Consider the following 27,997-nt stretch of genomic DNA (forward strand, 5'->3'; position numbering starts at 1 on the left):
TACTCCTCCTCCTCCTCCTCCCTCCTCCTCCTCCTCTCCACCTGGCTTAACAAGAGCCGCGTGTCGAGCTCTGAAGGACAAGAAGCATCTCATGTGCATGAGGTGAGCAGAACAGGAGAAGAGGCACGGCACAAAGGATTGCAAAATGATGGATGTTTTTTCCACATTTGCTCTGAGTTTTAAGTTTTGAGGTTTGAGTCACCCCCAGTAGCTGATCAAAGAAGAAAAGGAGTCCAGGAGGGATAACGTGAGGAGAAGTTGACAGTGGAAGGATACAGGATGATCTTGGGTAAGACGGTGCTGAAAAGCGTTCTGTCTTTTAGCAGTCATTTATTATTATTTCTTTTCTTTTTTCTTTTTACAGTTAGAAAGCATTCTGCTTTCATAATGATCATTCAAACTTTTAGCTGAGTGTGCTGTTTAGGTTTATCTCACGCCGACGGTCTGTTTACTCAGATATATAGTACTTAATCAAAGGGTTGTCTTCTTTGGAAAATCTATGGTTGTTTTTTGTTTTTTTTAACTCAGTTGAAGAGATTACAGAATCTATACTTTCATTTTTCGATTATTAATTTATCTATCTATCCAGCAGTCATTGCATTATTCACATTTACTCACAATATTAATACATAAGACAGTAAAAACACAATGTCTAACACACACATGCAGACACACAAAGACAGCAGCAATTTTAGTTTTCTTTAAAATGGGTTTCTTCACTGTTACACACAAAGTGTGCCATAATTACACGGCACTCTTTGTAAATTGATAAGATATTAAGATAAGACTGGTTACAATAGAGTAAAATAAATGATGCATAAACGATGCATCTGAACACAAATCAACACAGGGCACCGTTTAAAACAAATCTAAATGCAAATTCAGTTTTAACTGTGTTCAAAATTATTCTGTGCAATCAGCCAAAACACAGACCCTACAGTAGTGCTGAATTATGATTATATATTTTTTTTTTTTTCTGGCTGCAAACACACAGACTTTTTCCATTGTCTCCTTTTCAATTTCAACGTTTCATTGTGTGAGTTTACAGATAATAACGCTAACCTCTATTGTGACAGAGAAATGTGATTCACTACATGACCTTGTTCAGTGTTCACATGTGTGCTGACTCAATATTTGACTATTTTTGTTTGCTTGCTCTTACCCCTTTGCCTGAGAATTCATGTGATCTAATTGTAAGCTTGTGCTTGTGGTAATCCCTATCCTGGTGCAGAAGCTTTAACCCTGTGTACATTAGACACTGAACACAGCGACACATGATCACTACAACTTGGGCTGATGGGGTTTTATACACTATATTAGTTTCCCTTCACTAAGACAGAGATGTAGCCTCAGAGACAGAAATAGCGTCCATGGAAGGTGATAACAGAGACCGTGTTGAGCAAATCAGGGGAAACTTTCCTCTCCTCTCTTTTTTCCTGCAGTGCATGACCAACAAAACCCTTTCACTCCAAACACAGCTGCAGCCACCGCCATCCAAACACTGTATTTTTTGTCTTTTGGACTGGAGGAAAAATTATAAATACGGCAACACAATCAGTGGTGGAGCATGAAAGAAATGTGCTAAAGCTGGCTCCTCTCCCTCAATGCAGAGCAGAGTGGAATGCAGTTTAGTAACTCTTGTGTGATTTTTATGATGAATATTTCAGACCCAGAGGTTTGAGGTCTTTATTTATTTAAAAACGAGCTGAGGCTTCCTCCAGCCTGATGCAAAGACCTCTCTCAGCACGAAGAAAAGTTAATGGCTTGCATCATTGTTCAGTCAACCAGTAAAAATTATATATATATATATATATATATATATATATATATATACATATATATATATATATGTACTGTATATGTGTGCATGCATAACATCAAAACATAAGGAAACACCAAAAAAAAATCCTCTCTCAATAATGGATACGGACAATTTTGAAAAGTAGTGACATTTAAAAAGGAGGAATGTCAGAATGACTGCATGTTTGACACACATTTCATTCATCTGTGAAGCCTGAAACAAACTGTCTCACAAATCAAACCCAGAAGAAGCAAAGATGGCCGCATATGCCTGACAGTCTATAGTTACAGTATGTATATTTTATAGCCTGTACCCAGAAGGGAAAGAAAAAAACAAAGCTTGTTGTTGTTTAAATGCCAAAAAAAGAAGCTGTCACGGATATGATGTATTGATTCTAATCTCTCAAAAGTAATGGGAAATGTGGAGTGACCTTGAGAAGAGCATCCTCATGAGAAATTCTGGGATGATGTTTGAGCGAGCAAAGCATTTGTGACTTGAACAAATGACGCTGTTTTCTGTTTAGTTACGACAGTCATCTAAATTCTTCACCTTTACACTCAGATCAGACCACATGATGTGAGCCTGATGAGCCTGAGCTGACGCGTGTGGGATACAGGGGAGAAACAAAAAAAAACTGTGTAGTGGGTGAGACAGTTGACTTGTTTTTGACAACCAGCATAGCGAGTGGGGCTCTTTGTGACGTCGAAACAAAAACAACTGTCCGTGTCCAACAACCAGAGCACAAACCACCTTCTTCACTTCACAGCAACAAAAAACATGATGAAGGGTGATTAGTTCTTGGGAAGTTTAATTATGACTAATTAGTTTGCATGTCATACAAGTTGTGAGAGATGCTAAACACAAATGCTAAAGCCCATCTTTAGTAGTTATCTATAACTTAAATGTAATACAGTTATATATAACTTGATCAAATTAGATATTTCTGTGGACAACATTTCTGTGCTAAACTGCAGTAAAGACATAACACTGTTAATGGAAAATCAGGGGGTTAACAAAGGGATTATGACATACAATAAGTCTGCTGCGTTGACCAAACTACAATGATAGCACAAGATATTGTGAAGTTTAACTGAAAAGGGATGGATCAGTATTATCGCTTGATAATATTATATTTTTTTACAGTGAATCTCTGATGTTCTGCTGATGTGAAATCTCATATGTTTGGTACACAGCTGGAGAAGTCTGCATGTTAAAATCTCTGTTGTTTGTTTACCATCCTGAAATAATTTGGGACCACAGTCAAACCGACAGCATGACTCTCGGCCCATATAAACCTCCGGTGTCCCTTTATGACCGCACTATATCATAAAACCACACTCTCAATTTCAGATTCCAGTCTATTCCAAAAATATAGCCAGCCTGTAATTTCTGCCTCAGTGGAAAACATAATGTGCTACATGTAGTAGAGCTGAATACATTCCCTTTTTGTTGACTTATTTGCTCAGTGAAGATCGAGTATTCTTTGACGTGGCGTGTTCTCTGTTGTATGAAAAGGCACAGAGATGCACCTGGCTTCCGCATGTCTGATGCCATTGTTGTGGTAGTGTGTACTCACGCTTTTGCGTGTTTGCATGCTTGCTTGTGTACTTTCCTGACTCGGGTTTCAGTTCCTGCTGTTCTTCCAGATCCCTGCAGGTGTGTAAATTGATTTACAAACATATTAATAAAGTGGGACAGGGCTGCTGGTTATGTCCACATGGTGGATCTCTTGATGGCCCTCATCCTTGTGCTGTAGAGCTCTCTGTTTGCCTCCAACTGTGTGCATGACATGCTACATCATGACCACATGTCCCTAAAGAGCTGGAGCATCAGAACAAGCAGATGTTCATATGTCTCTCTATGAAAGAAAGCCTATTAGTATCCAGCGTGTTTACATTAGTACAACCAGCCAGAACTCACAGGTAGATAACATCAGTGCTATTAAAATTCATCTTTTCTTTGGCTTTAAGGTCAATTTCAGTTTTCTTTCATTTGGTCACTGATAGTCATAATATTTCCTATCATTACTATTAGATATAATGAATTTTTAACTACAGCCTCAAGCAAATTAAGCACCACTGACAATGAAGAGCCAAATCTCTACAGATTCAACGAGCAGTGCAGTTCAAATGAACTGATCTGCACGGTCATGTTTTTTGGCCCAAACCTGTCTGATGGGATACCTAGCACAGTGGGCTTGCACCTAGTGTGTGGAGCTAGACACGCTGGAGTCTGCTGATTGGTTAACAAAGAATAGGCAACAAAACAGGCCGACAACAGGAATGGAATGGGAGAAAACGTGAATATACCCTGTATTATGACAGAGAGGCCATTTGTGTTTCATTGTGTTTTTTTAATTATACAACAGTGTCGGGTAACATTCTTCTTATTCTTCACTGAATTTATTGACAGACCACACTGATGAATCTCTCACCATCTAGCCCAGATAGAAGCTTCACATCCCATGGTGTCCCATAATCTATGTCATACTTGAGCATTTATTTTCCTCAGAATGGGAACATAATTTCAAAATTGAAGACCTGGAACTACTGATTGATACCATTAACCCTTAAGCAAAATATAGGCGCCCCCTGGTGATTAAATGCTTCTTCTGTCCTTCTTGGGTTTCACTTTTCAAACCAGAAGGCTACTTTCCAGTTTTTAACACAGACTGTGATCAAACACAAGCCAGATTGGCCAAGATCAGCAAAATTCAAACATAGCATGAACATACAAACACAAAAAGCCGCTGAGACACATCTGCATGAGCTGAGTTCACTACATTAATACACAAAGGTGTGGGGAAAAACAGAGACGTGAGAGAAACTAGTGCTCCTGATGAAGCATAGCTACTGTGATAACCTGCCCAATACCTGTCTGACAAAAACCTGAGTCCAACCAAAGGTAAACACACAAAGAGCGGAGAAATCCACTTTCACCAGACATACTGTCTGCAGACAAACAAAACTTGTGAGTTTAATGTCCCATATAACAAATGTCTTGTGTCAGGATTTGTGAGAATGCTAAAAAACAAGATATGACATGCTGACAACCCATGAGGGGAGCAGCAAAATAACCAAAGTTTGCTCATGCATGAGTGATGTTTCCCCATCTGACAGCTAAAGGTTAAGCCTTACATGTTGTTGCACCGACTGCTCTCCTGCCTTCACCACTTGGACAGTGTCACCATCAGATTTTTAACAGATGTGGCTGTGTGGCATACAACTGCTTTCTCTGGCAAGTTAACCTGCAGGTTAATGTGGCTCTTTACCTCCTCTGGTCACCTTGGACTCACCTCAAAACATGCGGCTCCCTCCCCCTCCTCTGGTGATTTCCTACACCTCATCTCCCCTCCTTGTCCAGACCTCTTTTCCTCACTCAACTGACTCCATTCACTTAGCCCCACTGCTATTATTTCTTCCCAAGCTCCTCTTTTCTTATCCTCTAACCAGACACTACAAAAAGACAGCCGTTTTGTTTTTCATGGGGAATCAGGGGACGAAAAGTACAAACAAAGCAATGTATTATTATCATTACATAATAATCATTTTAATGAGACCGGTGCAACAATCTCTTAGGGATAACAAAAGTCTTCAATAATTACAAATACTGCATAAAATCAGAGAGTAAAGCTGCAGAAGGACTGGCTGATCTCAAGAGCACTGCAAACACACACTCTGGTTTGCACAGCTATTCTTCTTAGGACACCGCAATGACTTCCATTTATTTGGTCAGCCTAAACAAAGCCTGATCCCTAACCTTGAACATAACCAGTTAATGTCTAACCTTAACCTACCCACAATTTAAATCTTAGCCCTAAACTTAACCTGCTCCTCAGAAATTAGGTTCTGAGGACAAGGTCAGTGTTTATGCCAGAATAGGTCCTCAAGAGGTAACAAATAAAAGTACACACACACACACCATTGAATGTTCTGAGAGTTCTCAGGGAGGCGGCATTTAAGCCTGCATGGTCACTGGGGCTCAGAGCATCTATCATTAAAACAAAGTGCAGACCGAAATCAACTGTGTTCTCCTTCATCAGTTCTCAGCTCTCCTCTCCACTGTATCCTCTCCTCTGTGTCCAGATCCCACACAGTCCAACAGAACATTAACCAGCCATGAGCCTTTAAGTTGCTCCTTTCAGAACATTAGAAATTCACAACACAAAAGGTTTGCGTATGTGTGCGCGCATTGTGTGCGTGTGTGTATATATTGTCTGTCCCCTTCTTGAAATAGCTGCCTGTGACTTGAGGGTAAGCTGAGCTGCAGTAAATTGGATTTCATGCTCAGTCCTTCACAGTAGCAGTATGCGACAGTTAGACACAGCCACCTTCCCCCTACAATTACGACAAAGTTAGTGCGGTTCTTCAAAGGTTAGACCCTCAGATGCAGTTGCAGTGTGTGCAAGCCACATGGGAGAGAACTTGGACCAAATGATTATCTTTACATTATAGTAAGTAACAAAAGGATAATAATGTAGTGATAGGGAGGCAATTCATGGAATTTGGTGTGGGAATAATGAAATATTACTATGTAATAATAATAATACTATGTTTTTTTTTCCCAAAGTAATATCCAGGTCATAGCTGGATATATTACATGACAAAGTTTGGGAATCAAAATTCATCTATATATAACTATTTATAGAGAAATAAAATGGTATTATGAATATATTACTTTCCAATTACAAAATTATTACTATATATAACCTTGTTGTAACTATTAAGTTTTACTTAATTTACTTAAACAGAAATGTTAGTGAATGGGACCACAGTGAATTCAGTGGCTTCTGCTGCCACCACATGCTGCAGTTGTTCCTTTTCACTACAGAGACACTGAGCGGAGGCAGGCTAATCCACCACAGAAGCTCATTTCAGAGTCATCTGTGCACAGCAGTCATTTAGATGCAGATGTGAGGTGGCTGGCAGCGTGTGCCAAGTGTAGAGCTGAGAGGTCTGCAACCATTCATTATTTCTTCTGAAGGTATTTCTCTTTCTCTCTTTTTTATTTTTGGTAGCACCATGCGGTGTTTCTGCCCCCATCAGATTCGCTCTGTTCAACGGCATGTCACCCAGTCTCCCGTCCCCTTCCCTCCTGCTCCCATCACACAGTACAAGGATGGAGGCAGGAGGAGAATAGTGAGAGGCTCCAGCGGCATCACTGACATTGACATTACCTCTGTGATCATTGAGCCTAAATTGGCTAAATGAATTGCCAATTTGAGAGGCCTTAGTCACTGCATATTGGTGTATGCCTGTGTGTGCACGCACTGGAGTTTGTGAAATCTACTGTGACAATAAGATTCCGTCTCTGGTCTCTCCCCCTGTCTCTTCATTTTTGTACAATACCTCTCCCTCTCTCTCTCACACACACACACACAATCTACACAAAAATTCAATAATCCATTACACAGACATTGATCTTTTTCTCACCCAAACATTTGCATTAGAAGAAAAAGGCAGTTAGATGAGGGGGCTGGGTGAGACGGCGTTGTCTGTTCATCTTTAAAGGAGAGAGGGCGCAATGGACAGTGAGGCCTGGATTTATAGAGTTTGGCAGCACTTTAACACTTTAACACTCCTGAGAATGTGTCCAATCAATGCACTCCCTCCCAGCGCGGCCGCTGTTGAAGAGTCGTGGCGTTCCCTTATCTGATGTCATTGTAAATCACTCAGGAGGAGGGTAGGTCAGGGGATCCTGCCGCTGCGTTCACACTGCATCGAGCTGCTGTGGGATGGTGCAGAATATGACACTGAAAACACTGTGTGCCGACTTTAAATACATGACAGAGGACTTGCTTTGACCTTTACATTGTAATGTGGCGTATAATGAGCTGCAGTTTTAACAAAAGTGTGTCAGGAATATGCATCATTAACCAGAGATGAAACAATAATGATTCTTCTCATCTATCTTATTCTTGTGAGACATTATTGCTCCACTATTTTATGGTTAACCTTATGCTTGAACAAATGTAGTGTAAAGGCCAAAACTAACAATGAATCAGTCCTTTCAACAGTATTGCATATACTGTATAATCCTCTCATCTCTATTAAAACACATCATGAAGGCAGCATTGGAAGACATGAATCTTGCCAGTGGCCACATCCAAAAGACACTAAATTCCTATTGGATTAATGCTTTGTAAAAACAACGTGTGGCAGTGTGGAGGATGGAGTTGCACCTAGCAGCATGTTTGCAAATCCAACTCTCCCTGTAGGAGAATCCACAGAAACCTCCAGAAAACATAAAATGCCTTCTCATGCCAGTGTTTGTCCATTCTGGGCTACTGTAGAAATATGACAGTATAACTTGGGAGATTGTGAAAGTCTAATGTAGACACAAAGGGCTCATCATGCAAAAATATACATGGAAACTATATTTTCTAATATAGCTATAACTATACTCTATATAATGTATTAAAGAAGATATAAACAGCTACATCCACAACGTCATTTTAGTTAAGTTTAGTTTATTAGGATCCACTTTACACCAGCTATTCTTCCTGGGTTCCACCGAAAACCGTACAATGATCACTGAGAAGTCAAAAACACACAAACACACATTTGTGCAGCATTCATAGTGAGGACACTCATAGACATGATGCATTCTTGATGCATGATGCACTTAACATGCATGATGCACTTAACCTAACCTTAACCATTGCAACTAAATGCCTAACCTAAACCCAAATCTAATCATAAACCTAAAACCAAGTCTCATCTGAACTGCAGATATTTTTAAACAAGTTGCTTGAGTCTTTGAAACAATGATATTTCTGACAAAAGTAAGTAACAAGTACAGTGATCTGTTTTTTAACCGCATTCATTTGGTCTATGATCACAACGTAATGCAATGTGTGCCGCACTGTTTTGCACAATCTGCACAATTTTTGGGGGGGGGGTGGGCAGGACAGCATGTGTGAAAGGGGGGAGACAGTGGGGAGGAAGAAACACAGCAAATGAATGAAGCACAGGTCACTGCAGGGGGCCTTGACCCACCACAGCTTTACCAACAGAGCAGTCTGACTTATTACTTACTATTGCTGTTATTATTTATTTCTTTTTAAACATTCCCAAATGTATTTTTATCTTGCTTGTGTGCATTCCCTCATGATGCCCAGTGTTGAGTGTTCACTAGGTGTGAACAACGGTGTGTGGTTGGTTTAGAGAGGTGATCGTGGCTGGTCATGAGAGATGTGGGACTCGTCTGAAGGACAATTAAACAGTGACCTACAATTTTATACGCTTTTTCTCCTACCCTCTAAACTCTACAGAGTCACACACACAAATGACGACTAAATCCATTTGTACCTTGTATGAGTTATGGTACTCATTTGATTCATGAACAGATCTACGTAAAAGTCAAAATGCATCGCGTTGCTGCTGACAGACATTGTACTATGCAATAAATAAACCACATGAATATATAACAGACAAGAGCTATAGCGGAGCTTCAGCTGCCTCCGCCGTCCAAGGACTGAGACAGTCTGAAGAGAAATGCCAAGAGAGACTTTCCCCTCCATCTATTTCTGTTCCTGACAACACATTCTTTACGTCTCCCTGCTGTCAGTGAATGGAGCCTCCACTGCTGTAACCAAAATAGCCTTTTCTTCCATCGTTTTGATAAGCGACCAGTTCTTCTTTTCAAATGCAACAAAATTGTTAAGTAAAGTGGAAGCAATAAAGGAAAGATTATACAAAATCTCAGCGCAGTCAGATTGGGCCTGAAACCCCCTGCTGGGTTTTTTTTATACTAAAGAGAAGAACAACTTTGGGAAGCAGAAGTGGAATGGAGAGGGCGAAACTGAAAGAGGATGAGGAGCAGAAAGAACAAAGCAGTGAGGAGGACGTACACATGAGTGATACAGAGGCTGGCCGACAAAATAAGGCACCATGAAATGGGGATGTAAGATGAGGCTTGGTGGGAGTGAGAGAGAGAGGGGGTGCAGAAATGGAGAGAAAAAAACGATATCTGCAGCAAAGCAGCTGTAAGGCTTAGGGAGCTTAGCTCTCCTGCCCATCACACAAGACTCCTCAAGTGCAGGCATTCACTGCTGCTGAGCTACTACTGAGGGAAGAGTCAGCAAGAGAAGCAGTGAGAGGAGGTGCGTAGGTGGATGGTGGAGCTCTACATGGGAAAATGACGCAGAAGGGGGAAAAAAAACCTGCGTATTTAATGTGCATGTTATAGTTAGAGCACGTTATAGAGCAAGAAACTGTTCGGATACGCTGCTCTGACACTTAAATGTGCCTATACAGCAAATATGAAACTGCACAGTGAATAGTGTGTCGCCTGCACTGACTCTAAGCTACAATACTCATTTAAAAAGACAACATTTTGATGACAGTAAGATGTTTGACAGGTCAGAGTCATCATCCTTTAGTGACGGTTCTTTGCAGCAAGGATGTGTGCGTGATTGCATGTTGAAATAGAAAAACTGCAGCCACCAGCTGGTTAACTGAGCTTAGCATAACAAAAAAACTAGAAACAAAGTCACGTGTGTGGTTTTATGAGGGACTGTGAATATTCCAGGAAGTCATTAACCTCAGGCTTTTGACTCTAACCGGATATAGTCATTGAGCCTCAGAAACACTGGTCCAAAAACAAAAGGATACTTTTGCACATCTATTTTCAGAGATTGGTGAGTAAGACTGTGGGGACAGGACTCAGGGGGACTGTTTGTTGTTTAAAGGTCCAGTGTGTAACATTTACGATGGTTTAACTACCCACAACCATGTTTGTATCAGTATATAAACACTTTAAAATAAAACTTGTTTAGTTTCAAAGGCCTTGCTTTATGCTGGCTGCCATCTTATGCTGCCATAGAAACAACAAGCGAACCAGAGTGTAGGTTTTTCATTTAGAAGCACAGGATTACTACACAGACAAAGACTAACAACACACTGGTTGGTATGCAAAGGCCAACGTAGTTCCTCAACATGCTTGGGAAATCTGCAGTCTCACCATTAGATGTCACTAATTCTTACACACAGGACATTTAATGGTTGTTGGTGTAAGGCAGGTTGGTCTGAGTTTCACAGAGAACAGTCTGAACAAGAGAAAATATCAAATGAGGAGAGAGGAGAATTGCCAGTTCGAGATGACAGAAAGGCAAAGGGTTTTTTCAATAATTAAAAAAAAGTTTTCAAATTGTTCAACTATTTTAATGTGATTTTTTTCTGGTAAGAAATAAATCATATTGGTTTGTGAAAAAATACATTTAACAACATAATCTTTTTCAGGTTTGGTAAACACCAATCAACGTTTTTTTATTTATTTCCATGTTTGTGTAACTTCCACAGGAAGCGTAAACCGACCGGGGCCGGTCCCTGCCTTCCTCAGGAGCCCGCCTGTCCTACCACCCCCGCTGGATATGAAGCCCTTCCTCCAGTTCCCCCTGGAATCCCCTCATCCAGCCAGCATCGGCCTTTTCCATAACCTAACCACAGTGAGTGCTCACAGACTCACTGCACACATGCACTGACACACACGTGTGCACGCACGGTGTCTGCGTGACGACTGCATCCATGTGCAGTTTGCGGGTGAAGGGCAGTGATAAGTGCGGTGGATATATACTGAGTAATCCAAAATGATAAGGTGACAGCTGTTTACTTTTTTCATACAGCTGAGTGAGTTTCAGGATAATTGAGAAAATGCCCGGGCAAGTGTTTTATTGCAATAAAATGAGTTACAGCTAATCAATTGTATAAGAGGCATGGGCACGTTTTCTCCACAGTCAGCATTTTCTGTGGCTCCTTCTCATTTCTAGATTGGGTTTCATGTGAAGGTCAGCATGGTGACAAACAGACGCACACACACATTACCATTCAGCTTATCTGACCCCTCTGCAAGTTTATACTTCATCCTGCTTTGTCAAGGATATTGAGTATGCACCACCGATACACCTAAATTCAAATAATCATGTGTATGCACAGTAAAATTTAAACAAGTCTGCCAGTGATGGATGACTAAGTCGATGCTCAGCCGGCTCATCCAGAGGACACAGATACAGAACACCGTCTGACAGAAACACTCAATTAGCCGTGGCAGCTGTGGCTTAATGTTGATGGTAATGGTGATTGTTAATGTAAAGAGCTAATCACCTAGGTTTTGTTTTTCTTTACAAAATGGGAAACAGTCACCAGTTAGCAAGACAGCAGACCTATTTAAATGTCCAGTGTGTACCATTAGGGAGAGTTGATTGACAGGAGAGGGCAGGGATGGTACTGGGGTTGAGTATTGTTCCGGTTTCTTGCGGTTGGGGGGGGTTTCAAATATTGGATAATAAAAAAGCGAATTAATTCAGTGTCGAGTCAATTTGCACAAAATAAAAGTTCATCAAGGCTGCATTAAAGCAAATATGTGACAATTTAAATTCAGTCAGTCCACAACATGCACCTGCACGACACAGACGAAGATGAAGGGGGAGAAAATGGCAGAAAGAGTGGTGAGGAGTGAACGAGTGTTTACATCCTTTCTGGTTTGCAAAGGCCACCGTAGTTCCCTGAGGTGCTAGGTAACTCTCATACCGACCTACCGATATAGGAGTATAAGCCCCGCTCACCAAGCAGGAAAAACATTTCAACAACAGAAGAAGTAGTCACCATTGATAGTCTTCCGAGCCTGGACCAGGTGACCCACGAACAACCCGGACTACTGCCCAACAGGCCTTTCAGCTGTGAACCACTCCAACAAGACATGTCTGAGGGAGCTTCAGCATTGTTCTCTTATTCTTCTGTAGTAATGTGTCCTATTCCCTGTACTGCCACCCAATGGTGAAGTGCGAGTTCACCAGGGTCCGCGATATGCCACGCACAATGCGAAGTATACCAGGGCCTTAAGGGAGGGGGAGAGAGGAGGACATTTGTTGCAATCACTCTCACCGTTTAATTCTAATCTTTACACACTCAGGAATCTGAAATATCTTTAAAAAAAGAAACAACGGAAGATGTACCTGATTAAATCCTCCCATCAATGCACTCAAATGCATACACACACACTTAACCCACACAGTCAGTCACGTCTTCACCCTCACACAATGTTGGCACAGAAACACATCTACAGACGTAAACAACTTTTGGTCATTCGGGTTTCCACATGAAAAACTCAGGGAGATAGGAGTGTGTGTGTGAGTGTGGGGGGGGAGAGACTTAAGTCTATAAATATTTCTAACAATTGAGTCAAGCAGGGTTTAAGTTTTCAGACCAATTACTCTATTCCCCCCGGTGCCTGGAGCTTGAGAGTGTAAACAGTCTCTCATTTGGCTGCAGACGTTCATAGTCTGAGCAGGGGATGAGAGGCTGAGTAAAACCACAGTGTACTTCTGGCTGCCTAATGAGGGCAACACCCAGCACTGTGGTTGTTCCACTCTGCCAGTGGGTCAGCGAGCTCACACGAGTTCATTCTTGTCATATTATAATCGGGGAATAAACATGTCATTATATGATGACATGGCATCAGATAAGCGAACAGCAAGCTCGGTCAGATATTGAAATTTTTATTTTTTATTTCTTGAAATATATTTAGTGTTCTATTCATCGTCTGCTGCACATGAGGGTCACAGGGAGGCTGGAGCCAATCCTAGCAGGTGAAAGGCCAGCCCATCGCAGGGCAAACGTCTTATTGTTTCAACATTTAATTATTATTGCTGCTTCCTATAATATTCTGGTCCATGTGTTATTAATATACAGAATAAATTAATAAACTTCAGTCTGTGCATTAATGTCAGAAAGCCCTGCTCTTCATCATAGGTCCATAAGTATTCCCTGATTATATTTAACTGGGAAACACTTAACATTACAGTTCATTAACAACATGGTAATAGTGGAGTAGCAATAGTGTAATGGGTTAATATTCTGGTAATACTATCTCATCTCTAATTACATGCCTAGTTCAACTTCCAAGTAATAGCTTGTAATAATAAGAGCACTGGTGTAATAAGGGGATGATGTTACAGTAACTAACACCTGATACAGATAACTGCCAGTACAACTGGAGGATTTGTTTGACATGTTCTTCATATTGCTTTTAGATCTCGGGATGAAAGCATTATATGTACAGTACATAGTGTTAACACAACAGGTCAAGCAAAAAAAGAAGGAAAATAAAACACCCTAAGAGAACAAAACAAAGCAAACCACAGCTATATGATCAGTTCCAGGTGACACGTTAAATATAACATGAACACTATGACCTTGAAACAAAATATTATGGGTTATGGGCATTTAGGGAGGATGAATTTCAAGGCTGACACTCAGGTATGATCAGGTCTTCGCAGTTCCCAAATTGTGGAATGGTTTGCTGCTTCACATTGGACGACAGACCTGTCTTAAAAACACACATTTTAATTTTCTCTTTGGCATTCGACTAAGTGTGAATTTGCTTTATTACTGTAAAGCACTTAATAATATGGTAATTACCGGCAATAATTTACCTACTATTATCTTGATATCACCACATTATTACCCTCATTATTACCAAGCTATTACTTTAGAAATAACATGATATTACAGTGATATTAAAACCCATATTATCTCACTATTACCCTTGTTAGGACTAAGTAGGCCTGGGCAATAACCTTTTTTTTTTATTTACAACACTTTTGTCTCCCTCTCAACTCAATAATTTCCTTCTATGAAATTGTTTTTCATTTTCTGTCTGTAACAAAGTTTAAAAGCACAATTACATTTGTCTTCAAATTTCACAGGGGAGCAAACCTCAGTTATGATATGATTATGATAATTATCAAATTCGATTGATTTTTATTATCATGATAACATTTGTGTACATATCGCCCAGTTTCATTATCACATTATTATCACCTGATATTGCAAAAAGAAATAAGATGGCAGTCCTATAACATTGCCTTACTATTACGGAAGTTATTATTATAACTGAAGTGTTCATTCTTCAAGAAGTTCATTTGAATTTAAAAAAAACATTTCATCTTTTATCAAAAAGTACTACACCAAGAATAATTATATTGTTTTATGAAACTCTTTTTAGTTTCTGTTGCAACCAAACATACAGCATACAGTACAAATGTGTGGAAACAAGGAGTCTGTAATTAGGTCCTTCAAACCCCAGCACGATTTGAAGCGTTTGAACAGCACCCAAGAACTCAGGCACAGACAGCAAGACCAGCTGCTGCTGAGAAAAACACACACCCTCCTGTCCACATCAATCAGCGCTCCCTCTTCAATTCACTCTTTCCCACTCTTTTTTTAATCTCCCAGATTCCTCCCTCTTCACTGGCTCCCCCTCTCCTTCACCTGCACCTTCTTCTTTTTTATTTACAACACCTTTCTCTCTCTCTCTCCCACATTTATGAAGCCAAATCTTTCAGGACACTGCAGTTAGGACAAACACTGAAACACTGCCTGAATCTTTGATGAGACCTTGTGCGTTGTCTCTCCTCAGATGGACCCCATCCAGAAGGCTGTGATGACGCACACCTTTGGACCACCGATGGTCAAGACAAAACGGCCAGTCATCTCCTGCAATGTCTGTCAAATACGCTTCAACTCAGAGGTAAGGAAGCTTAAACGGCTTAAAAGACAATATCAACAGTGCTTTTTCTCATCGACAGCAATAGTATGAAAGTATCAAAGTTGGAAATTTGCTTTTGTGAGGTTTACACTTATTTGTACACTTTGTACACTTGTTTTGCGTTTCCCATCCAGAGCTGTATCAACCAAACTGAACTTGTTTCAGGTGCAGCTTTACACAGCCCACAATGGGGCACCCAGACACAAATATCACTGTACAATTAGCAGATCTACTGTGTTGTGTTTCTTCAGTGTGTAAGTATAGTATGTACATAATGATGGACATATAGTTCTCCACTTGTGAAACCTCAAGATTCACGATTTGACCAGCGCTATGACAGCTTTTGTAGCTGCAACCAGAACCAGGCACCTACTGTATGACACCAGTTGTCAATCACACCGGTGTCCACTATGTGTTGTGAATTTTCATCAGTTTTCCTCGAAATGGGAACACCATTAAAAAAACTGACATCATGTGCTACTGACGATGACCTGAAACTAGAAAGTGAGGGCATTAACTCCTCAGGAAAGTGTTTACTGATGCTATAAATCAAGCATTTAGAGGAGGACGTTTTAGAGGAGGACTGGTTGCAACCATTCAACTGTTTGGAACCAGTGGAGTGGCATTCTGGTGGCTCACTGCTATGTTCATCCTACTCCCTAAGCTTCACTTTTGAAACTGAAAGACTACATCCATTTTTGTCTCTAACCTACCCGTCAATGGAAGTTACTGCATCAAAGCTTGAGCTAAAGAACTCCAGCAACCCCGTCAAACAAAAAGCCTCCATTTGTGTAACATTCGAGTGATAATGTACAATTTAAAGTGAAAAAATAAGGAACACACACCGCTGTTGCTTTTGAGATGCTGATGACAGAGAACTGAGACTAAAAACATGTAGTGGAGGAAAAGTCTTGCATACTCTTTCTCCATGTGCATAAATGTGTACACAGCGGCACTCACATTTATAATGTAGGTCACTACAATTAACCTCCACCTGCTGTGAGGGAGCAATCAATCAAGGGACATTTGACAGTTTAACAGAAACACAACGTTCATTTATTCATTCATTCATCAACTACCACTTTATCTTCCACATGAGGGAGGCTGGTGTCAATCCCATCTGACATACATAGGGTAAAAAGCAGGGTCACACCCTGGACAGGTCACCAGTCCATCGCAGGGCCAATATAGAGAGACAAACGGTCATTCAAAACACATCATACCAATACGACTTTTAGTAGTAGTAAAAGTACAGGCAAGGTTTTAACATCACTATACATGTCATTAATAACATTTAACTGTACAACTATACATTTAAAAGAACACTTTTGGTCATAGTCAGAGTTTAGAGTTGAATCCAAAAGTGTTCTATTCTTGAAAGTAAAACCGTCTTACCTCTCTTTTGGGGAGAGACATGTTTTCACTATCAATATAGAGAGGAAATCAGATGTTTAAATGCAACAACGTCTGTTGCTACTGTTCATATATTTTGCATTGAATTGTGCTTCTGTCTTCTGCAAAAGGTACATTTCCATGGCATTATTGCACTTTGACTGGCATAGCAACAGGGGCAGGAATGGATAAGCAGTCAGGTTGTTTAAAGAAAGTCTGCAAATGTGCCTTTTGAAACAGTGATATTTCTCGAGGTCCAGAGTCACATACTAATAATCTGCACACACTAAATCACGACCTAAAATGTTAGTCAGCTGGAACTAAAGTTAGTTGGGGATTGACTGTACAGCTGGAACAGGTGAAAATATGGTTCACAGATTCTCAGCTCCAATTATAGACTCTCCAGAGAGCAGAGTATGGAGGGAGGAGGAGGAGAGAAATCTTACTTGTATACAAACAACTAAGAGTGTCGATGTGGCACTCTTGTATCAGTCGCTTGAAGAAACGTCAGGAGTGACAGAAAGGAGCTGGACAGACGATGTGTTGAGTTGGACTCATATTCCGAGATTGGAAACATATTCCAGGTGTTGACAACAAGGCTTTTGCAAGTGTTTAGGTCCCCTCTGATGAGATTTTGTTGGAGGGTTATGAGACGTGTAAGGGTGTAGCAGCAGGAACAAGTCCAACTAACACAAGCTTGTCCTGAGAGCTGCCTTAAAGCTGATCGAGCACATTTCCTGGACCTCAGCTGAGACAGACGGTGCTGTGCCAACATGAGGGTGTGATATTTAAGAAGCCAAAAGTGATGAAACTTAAGAGGAATGATTTGTGTGTCGCCATTAAAGAGGGCACCGTGTTAACCGAAGCTGAAGAACAAATAATAATGTGGACATCCAAACCCCAGCTACTGGATGACATGATTAACGGTTTACGAGTGCAGGACTTGGCCTTTTACAGTGTTTGTGTTTGCAAGTGTGCAAGGAGGAAAAAAAACTATTTTGGATTTGCACACTTCCACAAGATAATCCACCACATGTCAGGTAAATGTGTGACTTCTCAAATCAGCTGTAGGCAACTGTACTTGCTTGAGTTAGGTTTGAAGACGTTTCAGCTTGTGTTAGTTGGAGTTCTTCCTGCTGCTACACCCTGACACGTCTCATAACCCTCTAATAAAATCTCATCGGAGCGCTTCTTGCAATATTCAAAAGGCTTCTTGTCAACACCATGAATATGTCTCATCCTCTCATCCATCTTCAAACCTAACTCAAGCAAGTCCAGTTGCATTTTTTTTTTGCTAAAAAATATGGCTATGAGCTGGATGAATATAACCCACATAGAAACCTCCAAAATCACTCCACAGTCTCTTGTTTTTGACCTTTCACTGTAGCCACCAACTTAAACATGTAGAAATCAAAGAAAAGCCAGATACACTTGTTTGGCTAAAACATATAAATGCAGTGGTGTGTGTAACTTAAAAAAACTTAAATATATCCTCACTGCTCCGACCTTCATGTTCTCACATGGTCTACATGAGAATCATGAGTGTATGAGCATTCATATTTACATACCAGAGTGTCTCTCTGCCTCTGGAATGGGGTGTTTAATACGGAGCCACCTGTTCGTCCAGCTCGCGCCTTTACTTGTGGGCCGGGGTGTGCATCTGCTCTGTTGCAGCTCTACACCACTGTCCACAGTAACCTGAGAGACTGGGAGCCAAAAGCACGCAGGACATTCTTTAATAATGAAGGAATACTCTGCTTACAGTACAGTGCTTGGCTTACTCACACCAAGTCTCAGCTGTGCTGTGGTTTAAAGGCAGACAAACACGCATTAGTTTTCATCAGGCTCTCTTCGCGTCCGAATCCACCAAACTCAACGCGAATAATACCAATATTTGACTTCACATTTATGTTCACGAGTGTGCTGGCAGCTGCTGTTACATAGGAACTCTCTGTGAAATACACCGATTGACTGATGGAGGCCATTCAGAAGCACTGCTGCTACACTGTAGAGCCACATGTTGTAATTACAACACTGCAATTCCTCTCAGGCCACAGAGGACAGATTAGCTTGCCAGTGTTCAGCTCGACTCTGCTGCAAGGCTGACGTCACACCATGCTGCATTAGCCACCGTCACTACTGCAGTACCATACCGGACACCTCTCTCTCTTTCTTTTTTCCCTCTGATCAATCCCCCTCTTCTTCCACTTCTCAGATCAACACCATATCAGGTTTCATTCATATCTTCTGTCTACTTGGCAGCTTAGTTTCCTCACCATTTTCCTTGTCTGTTTTCATGCTTCTGTTTCTCCCTCTTCTGTATCATATGTCCCCATGCCCCCCCTTCTGTCGCTCTCTCTCTCTCTCTCTCTCTCTGTGTCTCTCGACCACTCCAGCTTCTTCCCACCCCCTCTTCCTGATGCTGCCTGTTCTGTCGTACTGTAGATTTGGCTGTCACACCAGCTCACTCTGCTCTACGAGCCTTTGTCACTCCGTAGATAAAACATCAAAGCACCTCCTGGTTATAGACAAAGAGGATTTCAGGGACATTTGCTTGCTCTCATTTTCTCCCTCTTAAATCCCATCTTTGCTTCTTCATTCATCTTAATCCTTCTTTTCACAGACTCTGTCGCAGTTTCTCCGAGTTCATTTCACCTACTATGTCAAAAATCATTTGTATTTCTATCATTATTCACCTTTCTGCTTCACACCCATGATTAGGTGCCTTGACCTCATTTACAACCCATTGCCACTGCTGCCTCCAAGACTGTCAAGCTTTTTACGCTTGAACTGATGGAAGACATCCATCGATTTCTTAAGACCTGACACTCAAGGTCACAGGGAGTAAAAGTATCAAAGCACCACACAAAAAAAAGGTAGTAAGAGAAACTGAGAGTAAAATTAGGAGGACGGCAGCACAAAGCAATGAGTGGACTACAGTGACAAGAACGAACATGGAGTAGTTCATACTTTCGAGATCTCTGCTGTCATTTCTTCATTCATTTCCACATCTCCATGTCTAATTGCAAGACTTAGGGAAGCAGCAGCTAGCGGAGTTGGGTTACACAGGCGGTGCTATATCTGCCTTTCTGTCATCACCAATCAGTATGAGAGCTATATGGGTGACTATGATTGGTAGCCAATATCTTAGGCTTACAGAGGCATCCCTGACACGTCCCTGTGGTCCCGTTGACTCCATGCGGGGCTGCACAGCCTTGTTATTGACATAACGAAGACTAGTCTCATCTCAACTGGTCTCTGCATGTGCTTATACACGTTAATACATTCACACGCATTCTGGAGGGTTTACGGGAACTATATATACACCTCACACTTTACTTTGATTTCATCTGATGCTGACGAGCACATATATATATATATATATATATATATATATATATATATATATATATATATATATATATATATATATATACACATGCATACATACATACATATACAGTATATGTATGTACAGCACATACTGTCACATGTAGACTAAAATGTGGCATATGGCCTACTTTACATTTTACAAATATGTTCTTTATCATAATGTTTATGGTTTAAAGAATGTCTTATATTGTAATTTGTCCATGAGTTTGCTCTATAGTTTCTGGTGTCAGGGAACTGTTTTTATGTGGAACTAAGGATGTATTTTGCACATCATTAAGATTATAGAGGAGACTGAGGTAATCAGTTGTTGGAAATGAATGAGTTATGTGTGTCCACAAGTGTGTGTGCATTTGGCAAGGCTCAGTCAATGAGCTCACTCAATAGTCTGACAATCGAAGGCCCAGTGCAAGACATCATAGTGCTACTGCTTTTTCCTTAAAGTCTGAGTAAAGTGATACAATAACGCGCTTTATTTTGCAGGGGCATTGCATTTCATGTGTCATCATTTATTAAAAAGGAAAAAAAAATGCAACCCAAGGCACAACACCAACATAACACAGAGAGCAATGACTCACTGAAATGTCCCCACCTCTCATATTTCCTATTTCCCAAGTTTGAACTGATCATTTTAAGTGCTATCATACAAGGACACGCAGGCAAACACACACTCATGGATACAATCTCTTCTTGATTTGCTCAATTTTCTTTTTCCTTTGGTAGCTGACTGTCAACTGTCACTGGCTGCCAACAGCCCTCCAGCCCATTTTAGATAATCCCACCACTCAATAGTCATCATCAGCGCAGCAGGCCAGTTCAGTGATTACACCAGTAGTGAAGGAGGACGAGAATAATCTGGAGGCGACTCTTCCCTGACAACCCTCTGCAGTGCGACAGACCTCCGAATGCTCAATGCCAAAATAGATTTTCAAAAATATCAGGGTTTGTTTTGTTTTAAATATTTTAATGCCAGGAAGTCCACCTGTTTATAAACATTGCAACTGCAGTATTCAGTTCCCATGAGGAGACTACACGGTACAGCCAGGTTTCAGAAAGAAAGCTGAAATAATTAAAAACAAATTAAATGCTACATTTAAAATTGAAGTAATTAGTGGTTGACAGTTGTAGATTTTTATAGACTGACAATAGTATGAACCATCGAAAGGTGGATAGCAATACCCCCCTACCCCCCACTTCCTAAGGACAAACATCTATCCATCTTGGTGGTGCCAATCCCGGCTGACATACACGGAGTACACCCTGGACAGGTCACCAGTCCATCACAGGGCCTAGAGACAAACAACCATCCACTCTCAAGCCTACAGTTAATTGTGTCCAATTTGCCTAATCCTCAAGCCTATAATTGTCATAATATTCTACAAACTGAACAATGTTTTATGAATGATGGACTACTTAATTAGATAATTAGTGCATCTATTACCACCAGGTGGCAGCAGTAGAAAATTGTTTGTTTAGTGGACTGCAAAAGTTTAGAAGAAATTTACAATGGTCCTTGAATGCATCAGCAACAAGCATTTGATTAGTAGACTGCACATGTGTTTGCAGAAGTAACGAAATTTGCACTTCCAAACTCAACAAGCTGTAGACTAGCTGTGAGGATCTAAGTCGACTAATTGTCAGGGGAAATCATGTATACAGTTGTCAAGAGTCAAAATCATTTTCTCTTGGCATGAAACCAGCCATTACCATTACAGTCATCAGCCACTTTCAGATCCAGGGTCCACCGATGCTGATAAGTTGTAAAATGTCCTATCTGAGGTGATTTATGAGCCAACCTCATGTACGGTACATCTCTGATGAGTGTTATTCTTTTGCCAGAGCCAAGCAGAGGCCCACTATAAGGGGAACCGCCACGCACGAAGGGTGAAAGGGATCGAGACATCTAAGACAGCTCGTCTCCAAGATGGGGACAAACAGCTCCCACCTCCCACTGCCTCCCCCTCACCCCCAGGCCCTGAGCCGGCCAGCCCTGAGCCCGATTCCTATAAGCACGGTGAGCATCAACTGAGATCAACTGTTTCACAGACACTCTACTGTTCTGCTTTGGTCACTGCATTGACTTCCATCCACTTAGATAGCCTCAACTTAACCAGGTCCTTAGAAATTAGGACCATGCAGTTAATATTCACTATGTAATGGATAGAGGAGCATGACCATAAGACACTATCAAAATATTTCTACAACTTCTAGATATGCATCATTTTGATATTAAGTTGAATGTCATAGATGAGCAAAGAACTCAGAAAACATTCATGTTTAAGACACTGAAATCACAGAAGTGGTTTTACCTGATAAAAAAGAAAACATTTGAAGTGATGAATTATCATCAAAATAGTTGGCAATATGTTTAGTAATCAACTAATGATTGCCCAATCCAGGGAGCTTCTTAAGTATGGAGGCATTAATGCCAAAACTAACCATGTTTCTATTTGTTTAATGGTTTAATTAAGGCAAAAGTGTCCCTGACTGAGATAATTGTTGCAACACTAACACACAAAAATAGAAATATTAAAACACAACCTTTGTAATTAGCTAATTGCTTCTTCTTCTTCTTTTCAAACTTTGAAATTGATTATTGTTCAGTCCTAGTTTGATAGGTGTTGGAAGATCATTTCATGATCAACAAGGTCATGTATGATGAATTCCGTCTGATTATATAAATTGTATTAATCAATAAACTTTGTGCTGTTTACAGATGTCACCCAATCCTGTCCCAACTCCGAGTCATCTTTGATCGCTAACCGCCTCCCGACACCCACACTGAGTTCAACAGACGCAGAGTTTACGCTCCTGCCTTCTTCTGTCAGCTTGCCTTCGCCATCCTCTCCCTCTTCCAGTGCGGCCCTTAGTTCCCTACCTGCAGATCCAGCGGTGGCTGCTCCTCCTGACGCCCTGTCCCCAGTGCCCAGCCCGTCTTCAGCAGAGTCAGAGGAAGAGAAAGCCAAGAAGCTTCTTTACTGCGCCCTGTGCAAAGTAGCTGTTAATTCGCTCTCACAACTTGAGGCCCATAACAAAGGTAACATAAAAACAGCTTTGTCAGAGACTATATTTTTAAGTACATCACACCGCACAGTACACAATTCCTTGGAAGGAATAAACCTGTTCAAACAACAGCATTATGCTGTTGTTTGAACAGGTTCGAAGGATTGAAGGGGATATATGTGAGATTACTCAAGTATTAATCATTTTTCTAATGGCAATCCTCCAGATCTTACAAATGCCTGTAGACTGACTTACATAAATCCAGTTTTCTGTAAACAAACTCAAAGATGTGACGCTGTGCCTCAGGGTTGAACATTCAGTAACAGTGGGCTGACTACTGCCCACTGTTACTGCCCACCTTCCAGCAGTGTGTAGTGAGTGAGTTGTATAAGTTTGTGTAGAAATTGAATGAATTGCTACCAACAACGACCTGCTACCGGCACAACACAGACTCCAACAGAAACCCTGCAAAAACATAAAAAGCAAAAGAAAGCTTTATCTGAGGAAAAGCAAACAGCGGCTGCATACCAGTTGTTGCTCCCAGAAAAATCGATTTATTACTGAGCAGGTGAGGTTCCTGAGCCCATGAGCAACGCAGCAATGGGTGCAAAATCTGACCGTAAACTAAACATTTTCTCATTCAGTTAATGTACATGCAGTTAATCCTCACAAGTCCATCCAATGTGCTTCCTAACACCCACTGGTTCAGAATTTGTACTTTGCTCTTTTGAACAAAAGCATTTTAAAAGACTCCTTATCTCCTTACATCACACAATTCTTACAAAGTAAAACAGTAACCACAGAACTCATTCACTCATACAAATTCATTCATTCATTCAACACAGAATTGTAGTTAAAATTTCCTATGACTCCTCACCCACTCTGGCTTAAAAGATGAGGCATAAAGTTCATTATTGACCTTGGAAATAGCAGTTGCAAAAATAAGCTCGCCAATAAATCAGTTTAGTCATCTTCAGTATGTTGATATTGCTGATATTGATAAAGCCTTTCTATTCATTGTTTCCAGGAACCAAGCACAAAACCATTCTGGAGGCACGGAGTGGACTGGGACCTATTAAAGCATACCCACGCTTGGGTCCTAAACCCAGCACAGAGCAGGGAGGGGAGCTGTCCTCTGACCCCAACACTCAGGAACGCACCTTCCACTGTGAGATCTGCAATGTTAGAGTCAACTCCGAGCTGCAACTTAAACAGGTGAGGAAACCCACACGAAGACCCAGAGGACTGAATATTTTCCCAGCAAACGCAATATCCCATATCTATCCTTTTTCATTTCGTGCTGCAGCATATATCTAGCCGAAGGCATCGTGATGGAGTTGCAGGGAAACCCAATCCCCTTCTGAGTCGGCACAAGAAGCGCACAGACTATATGGTAGGAACTGACTTTGGCTCACATTCATATTCCTAAAAATTGACGTAGTCTTTCGATTGCAAAACGAAGCCTCAAACTGTGCCAGCTTTTGAAACTTGACGTTCACAGATGTCCGCTGCCACCAGCAGACACTGAACGATAAAAGCTTTCCACTCATATGTCCTGTTTGATTTTGTCTATTTTCCTCTATTGAATAAAAACTGAAACCAGAGACCATTAACATGTAAGAAAAATGTTCACATTTACATTATGAATCAAGTGAGACAGACTTTCATTCAAATTCAAAAAGTTATTTTTGTGACCAGCAGAGTCGCCCCCTAGTGGCAAACTGCTACTACCGTCCTACTTCCTATAGGCTACACATGATACGTGTACAGTGTCTGGGTCAGTTACTTCTCTAATTAGGACTGTGCATAAAAAAATGTGTATGTCATAGACAACACGTGGAGTCGCCCCCTGGTGGGTAACTGCTGGGGTTAGGGTTCATCACCAAGAGTTAAGCACTGTAGCTTCACAATAGCCACGTGTTGCATTGTCACATAAACAAACCCCTGGACTGACCAAAACCTGGAGGATTTCTTCAAAAAATTCTAAAACCACTAACACAAACAACATTGGTGTTTAAGGAAAACTCTTGCATGAATTACCAGCTTAAGATGTGTCACATTTACACATTTACTTCCTTGATTTTTTTTTAAAGGAGCTTCCAAAATCTCTCGGGGCTGGACTCTTACCAAATCCCCTGGCCGTCGCTGCAGCGATGGCGGCCGCGGCATCATCCAATCAGCTGGCGCTACGTCCTCATGGCCCGGCCTCCCACCCACACCATCACCACCACCTCCTACAGGGAACAACCCTCAGCCTGCTGAGGCCTGCCCCGGGCCCCATCCGCACCACGCACGGGCCAATCCTCTTCACTCCTTACTGATGAGAGAATGATGAGAAAACAGGAAGAAGCACACTGTGAAGTGGAGCCCTGCATCCATGTGCCATCACGAGTCAAATCAGCTGCTGTGGCTCGATGAACATAATTACGACTCTTCATGGTGCATAGCTGCAGTCAGACCACTGCTGTTATGTTAACAAAGAGAAATAACATCTCAAATCTCAAACATTTCAAAGAGACTGTGCGTTCCCATCATCCCACCTCTTGCTTCATTACTTAACTATCTGCCAATCGTCAGACTGACTCTTCACATCGCTTGAAGAGGAACTCTCTGTCGAGCATGGGATTCTTTGAGCATCCACCAATCAGCAACTGATTGAGCGTCCTCATCATCCAACACCATTCTCTGTATCTGACTCAAAACCCTACCTCTCTTGTGTTTTAATGTTCATCTCTGCAAGGATTCCTTACATATCCAAAGCATTAATGTGATCAAAAACATGTGCTGGGTTAGATATAGTAGTTACCTCTAATGTTAGCTGGTATCATACTGTAGTTGTCACAGTGGAGAGTTTCACTGTACAGGTCTGTGTTGTGGCCTATAGAAAGGTCAGTTGTTTCTGCGGTTTCTGACAAATGTATGTGCTCAACTCAGCAGCTGGCCACCGTGTCCTGTAGTTACTGCTGTGGCTACACAGAGGAATTGAAAGAGGAAAGACTCAAAGAGTAAAAAAAAAAATAAAAAAAAATTTAAATAAAATAAAATCCCACGTCTTAATACTGTGCTGATCTACATATCACCAAAATTAACGGTTTGGAGAAAGCAAAAGTAGCTGTTATTAGATATTTGTTCTCACAGTGAAACGCAAGATTTGACAAAAAAACATTCTAACGTATGCTCACTGGCCACTTGTGTAGGTATAACTGTTCAAAGGCTTGTTAATCCAAACATGTAATCCATCAATCACATGCTACAAGGTGATTTGAGCGTCTTTACAAGTAGCAATATAAAAAATAATCAGAGGCAGTTGACACCAGAGGTCAGACGAGATCTTGCAAATTTGAAGGGCATTTTTATTTTTGAAGATGAGCATTAATGTAGAGCAGTAACTAACAATTCTTTTCATAATCATAAAGTACTTGTTTGGTCGACAAAATGTTGAAAATTGTTAATCAGTGTTTCCAAAACATTCAAATTATGTTTTAAATTATTCAGTTTTAATGAGTTCTTTGTTAAATGGAGCAAAGAAACCAGAAAATATTCACATTTTTAGAGCTTGTTTTAAAAAAATGGAATAAATAATAGTTATTGCATAATCGATTAACCGTTGCAGCACTACATTCATCTGTGTTGCACTACTATAAAGTGAATTTTGGGAGTTGGTTCATTCATTATTTCAACACTTGCTTCTTCCACAAAGTGGTGTAATGTTGTGATTTCCTCCACTTGCCCGCTTGTCCTGCCTCTTTCTGCTATTTCTCCAGGGGTAGAGACTTTTCAGTCAGGTGACATCTAAATGTCCAAATCTGTTTCCATTGCACTCATTTGCTTCTACCTTTTATTGATAAACCAACTTTTCCATCTCACTCAAGCATAAAAAAAACAAACTTTGATGCAATACTTCACAACTCTTTCATATTTCCTCTCTTTCCATTTGTTTGCCTTTTTATGAACAAATCAAAAATATGCATAAACACTGGTTGATGCTAACTCAAATAACCAAGTTATGCAGAAGACCAGCTCCAAAAAGCACAACCTGAAAGCAGCGTCAGACCACACCTTCCACTTTATTAAGTCTCCTCTGTACCCAATCAAAGTGGCCAGTGAGTGTAGTTCCTCTAGTGAAAGTCAAAATGTAACTGTCTTATAAAGAACTTAAGTAGGTGAAAATTCTATGTGTATATGGCTTAGATAGCGTTAAAAATAATGATCTAGCGGTTTGTTTGTTGAAACAGAAAAGTTTCATTGTTATGATGGAATAGTTTCTAACACTGTGAGAGCAGCATTGTGATTTATGACAGGCATTTGCATTTTTGTGCACATTTATTTATAAAGACCACATCTGCGCACCAAAAAGAGTGTGGAAGCAGTGGGATGAAAGACACCAGCATTATGTTACAGAGGGCAATGAAAAGGACCACACACACACACACACACACACACACACAGGTACTTCTTTGCAAAAAAACAAAAACTACATGAATAATAATAAATAATACAAAAAAACACCTTCTTCAATAGGGTTATAGGTTCTGTAGCAGGATAAAAAAAGTGTTTAGTTTGTCTGCCCTGCCTTGTGTACTTCAACCCTCCGTGACCCGACTATTGCAGTGAAGACTGTCATTACGGCTTGTGACACACTAGCGGGAAGCTTTAGGAAGTGGAAACTGTAGCAATACTTCAGGCACTCCTGCTAACTTTTCTTGTTAAATGCAATAAAAAGAAAGGTCTACAAATGTATTCATTGTTACTGACAAGATGTGTATTGAAACATGGCTGTAAATGTAGATTATTCGAAAAAGAGAAAAAGGTATATGTTGGGGCTTCCTGACGGAAATCATGAATAAACTTTATTGTCGTAAG

The 27,997-nt window shown here is 40.7% G+C and overlaps 1 protein-coding gene across 1 annotated transcript; it reads left to right on the forward strand.

The window, feature by feature from the left end:
• Positions 1–46: 46 nt before the first annotated feature.
• On the forward strand, positions 47–27,996 carry LOC122767582 (zinc finger protein 385A-like). Its single transcript, XM_044022929.1, has 8 exons — positions 47–289; positions 11,104–11,249; positions 15,221–15,331; positions 21,971–22,145; positions 22,848–23,168; positions 24,162–24,349; positions 24,441–24,527; positions 25,228–27,996. The coding sequence occupies exons 1-8, from the start codon at positions 280–282 to the stop codon at positions 25,453–25,455; spliced, it is 1,266 nt and encodes a 421-aa protein (XP_043878864.1). The 5' UTR covers positions 47–279; the 3' UTR covers positions 25,456–27,996.
• Position 27,997: the final 1 nt, after the last annotated feature.

This window comes from Solea senegalensis, linkage group LG4 (assembly GCF_019176455.1).
Source record: "Solea senegalensis isolate Sse05_10M linkage group LG4, IFAPA_SoseM_1, whole genome shotgun sequence".
NCBI lineage: Eukaryota > Metazoa > Chordata > Actinopteri > Pleuronectiformes > Soleidae > Solea > Solea senegalensis.

Bases quoted from the DNA above. Each gene is read 5' to 3' on its own strand.
- LOC122767582 (XM_044022929.1), top strand. The intron at 23,169-24,161 runs GTAACATAAAAA...CATTGTTTCCAG, and splicing joins ACTTGAGGCCCATAACAAAG to GAACCAAGCACAAAACCATT. The intron at 24,528-25,227 runs GTAGGAACTGAC...TTTTTTTTAAAG, and splicing joins AGAAGCGCACAGACTATATG to GAGCTTCCAAAATCTCTCGG.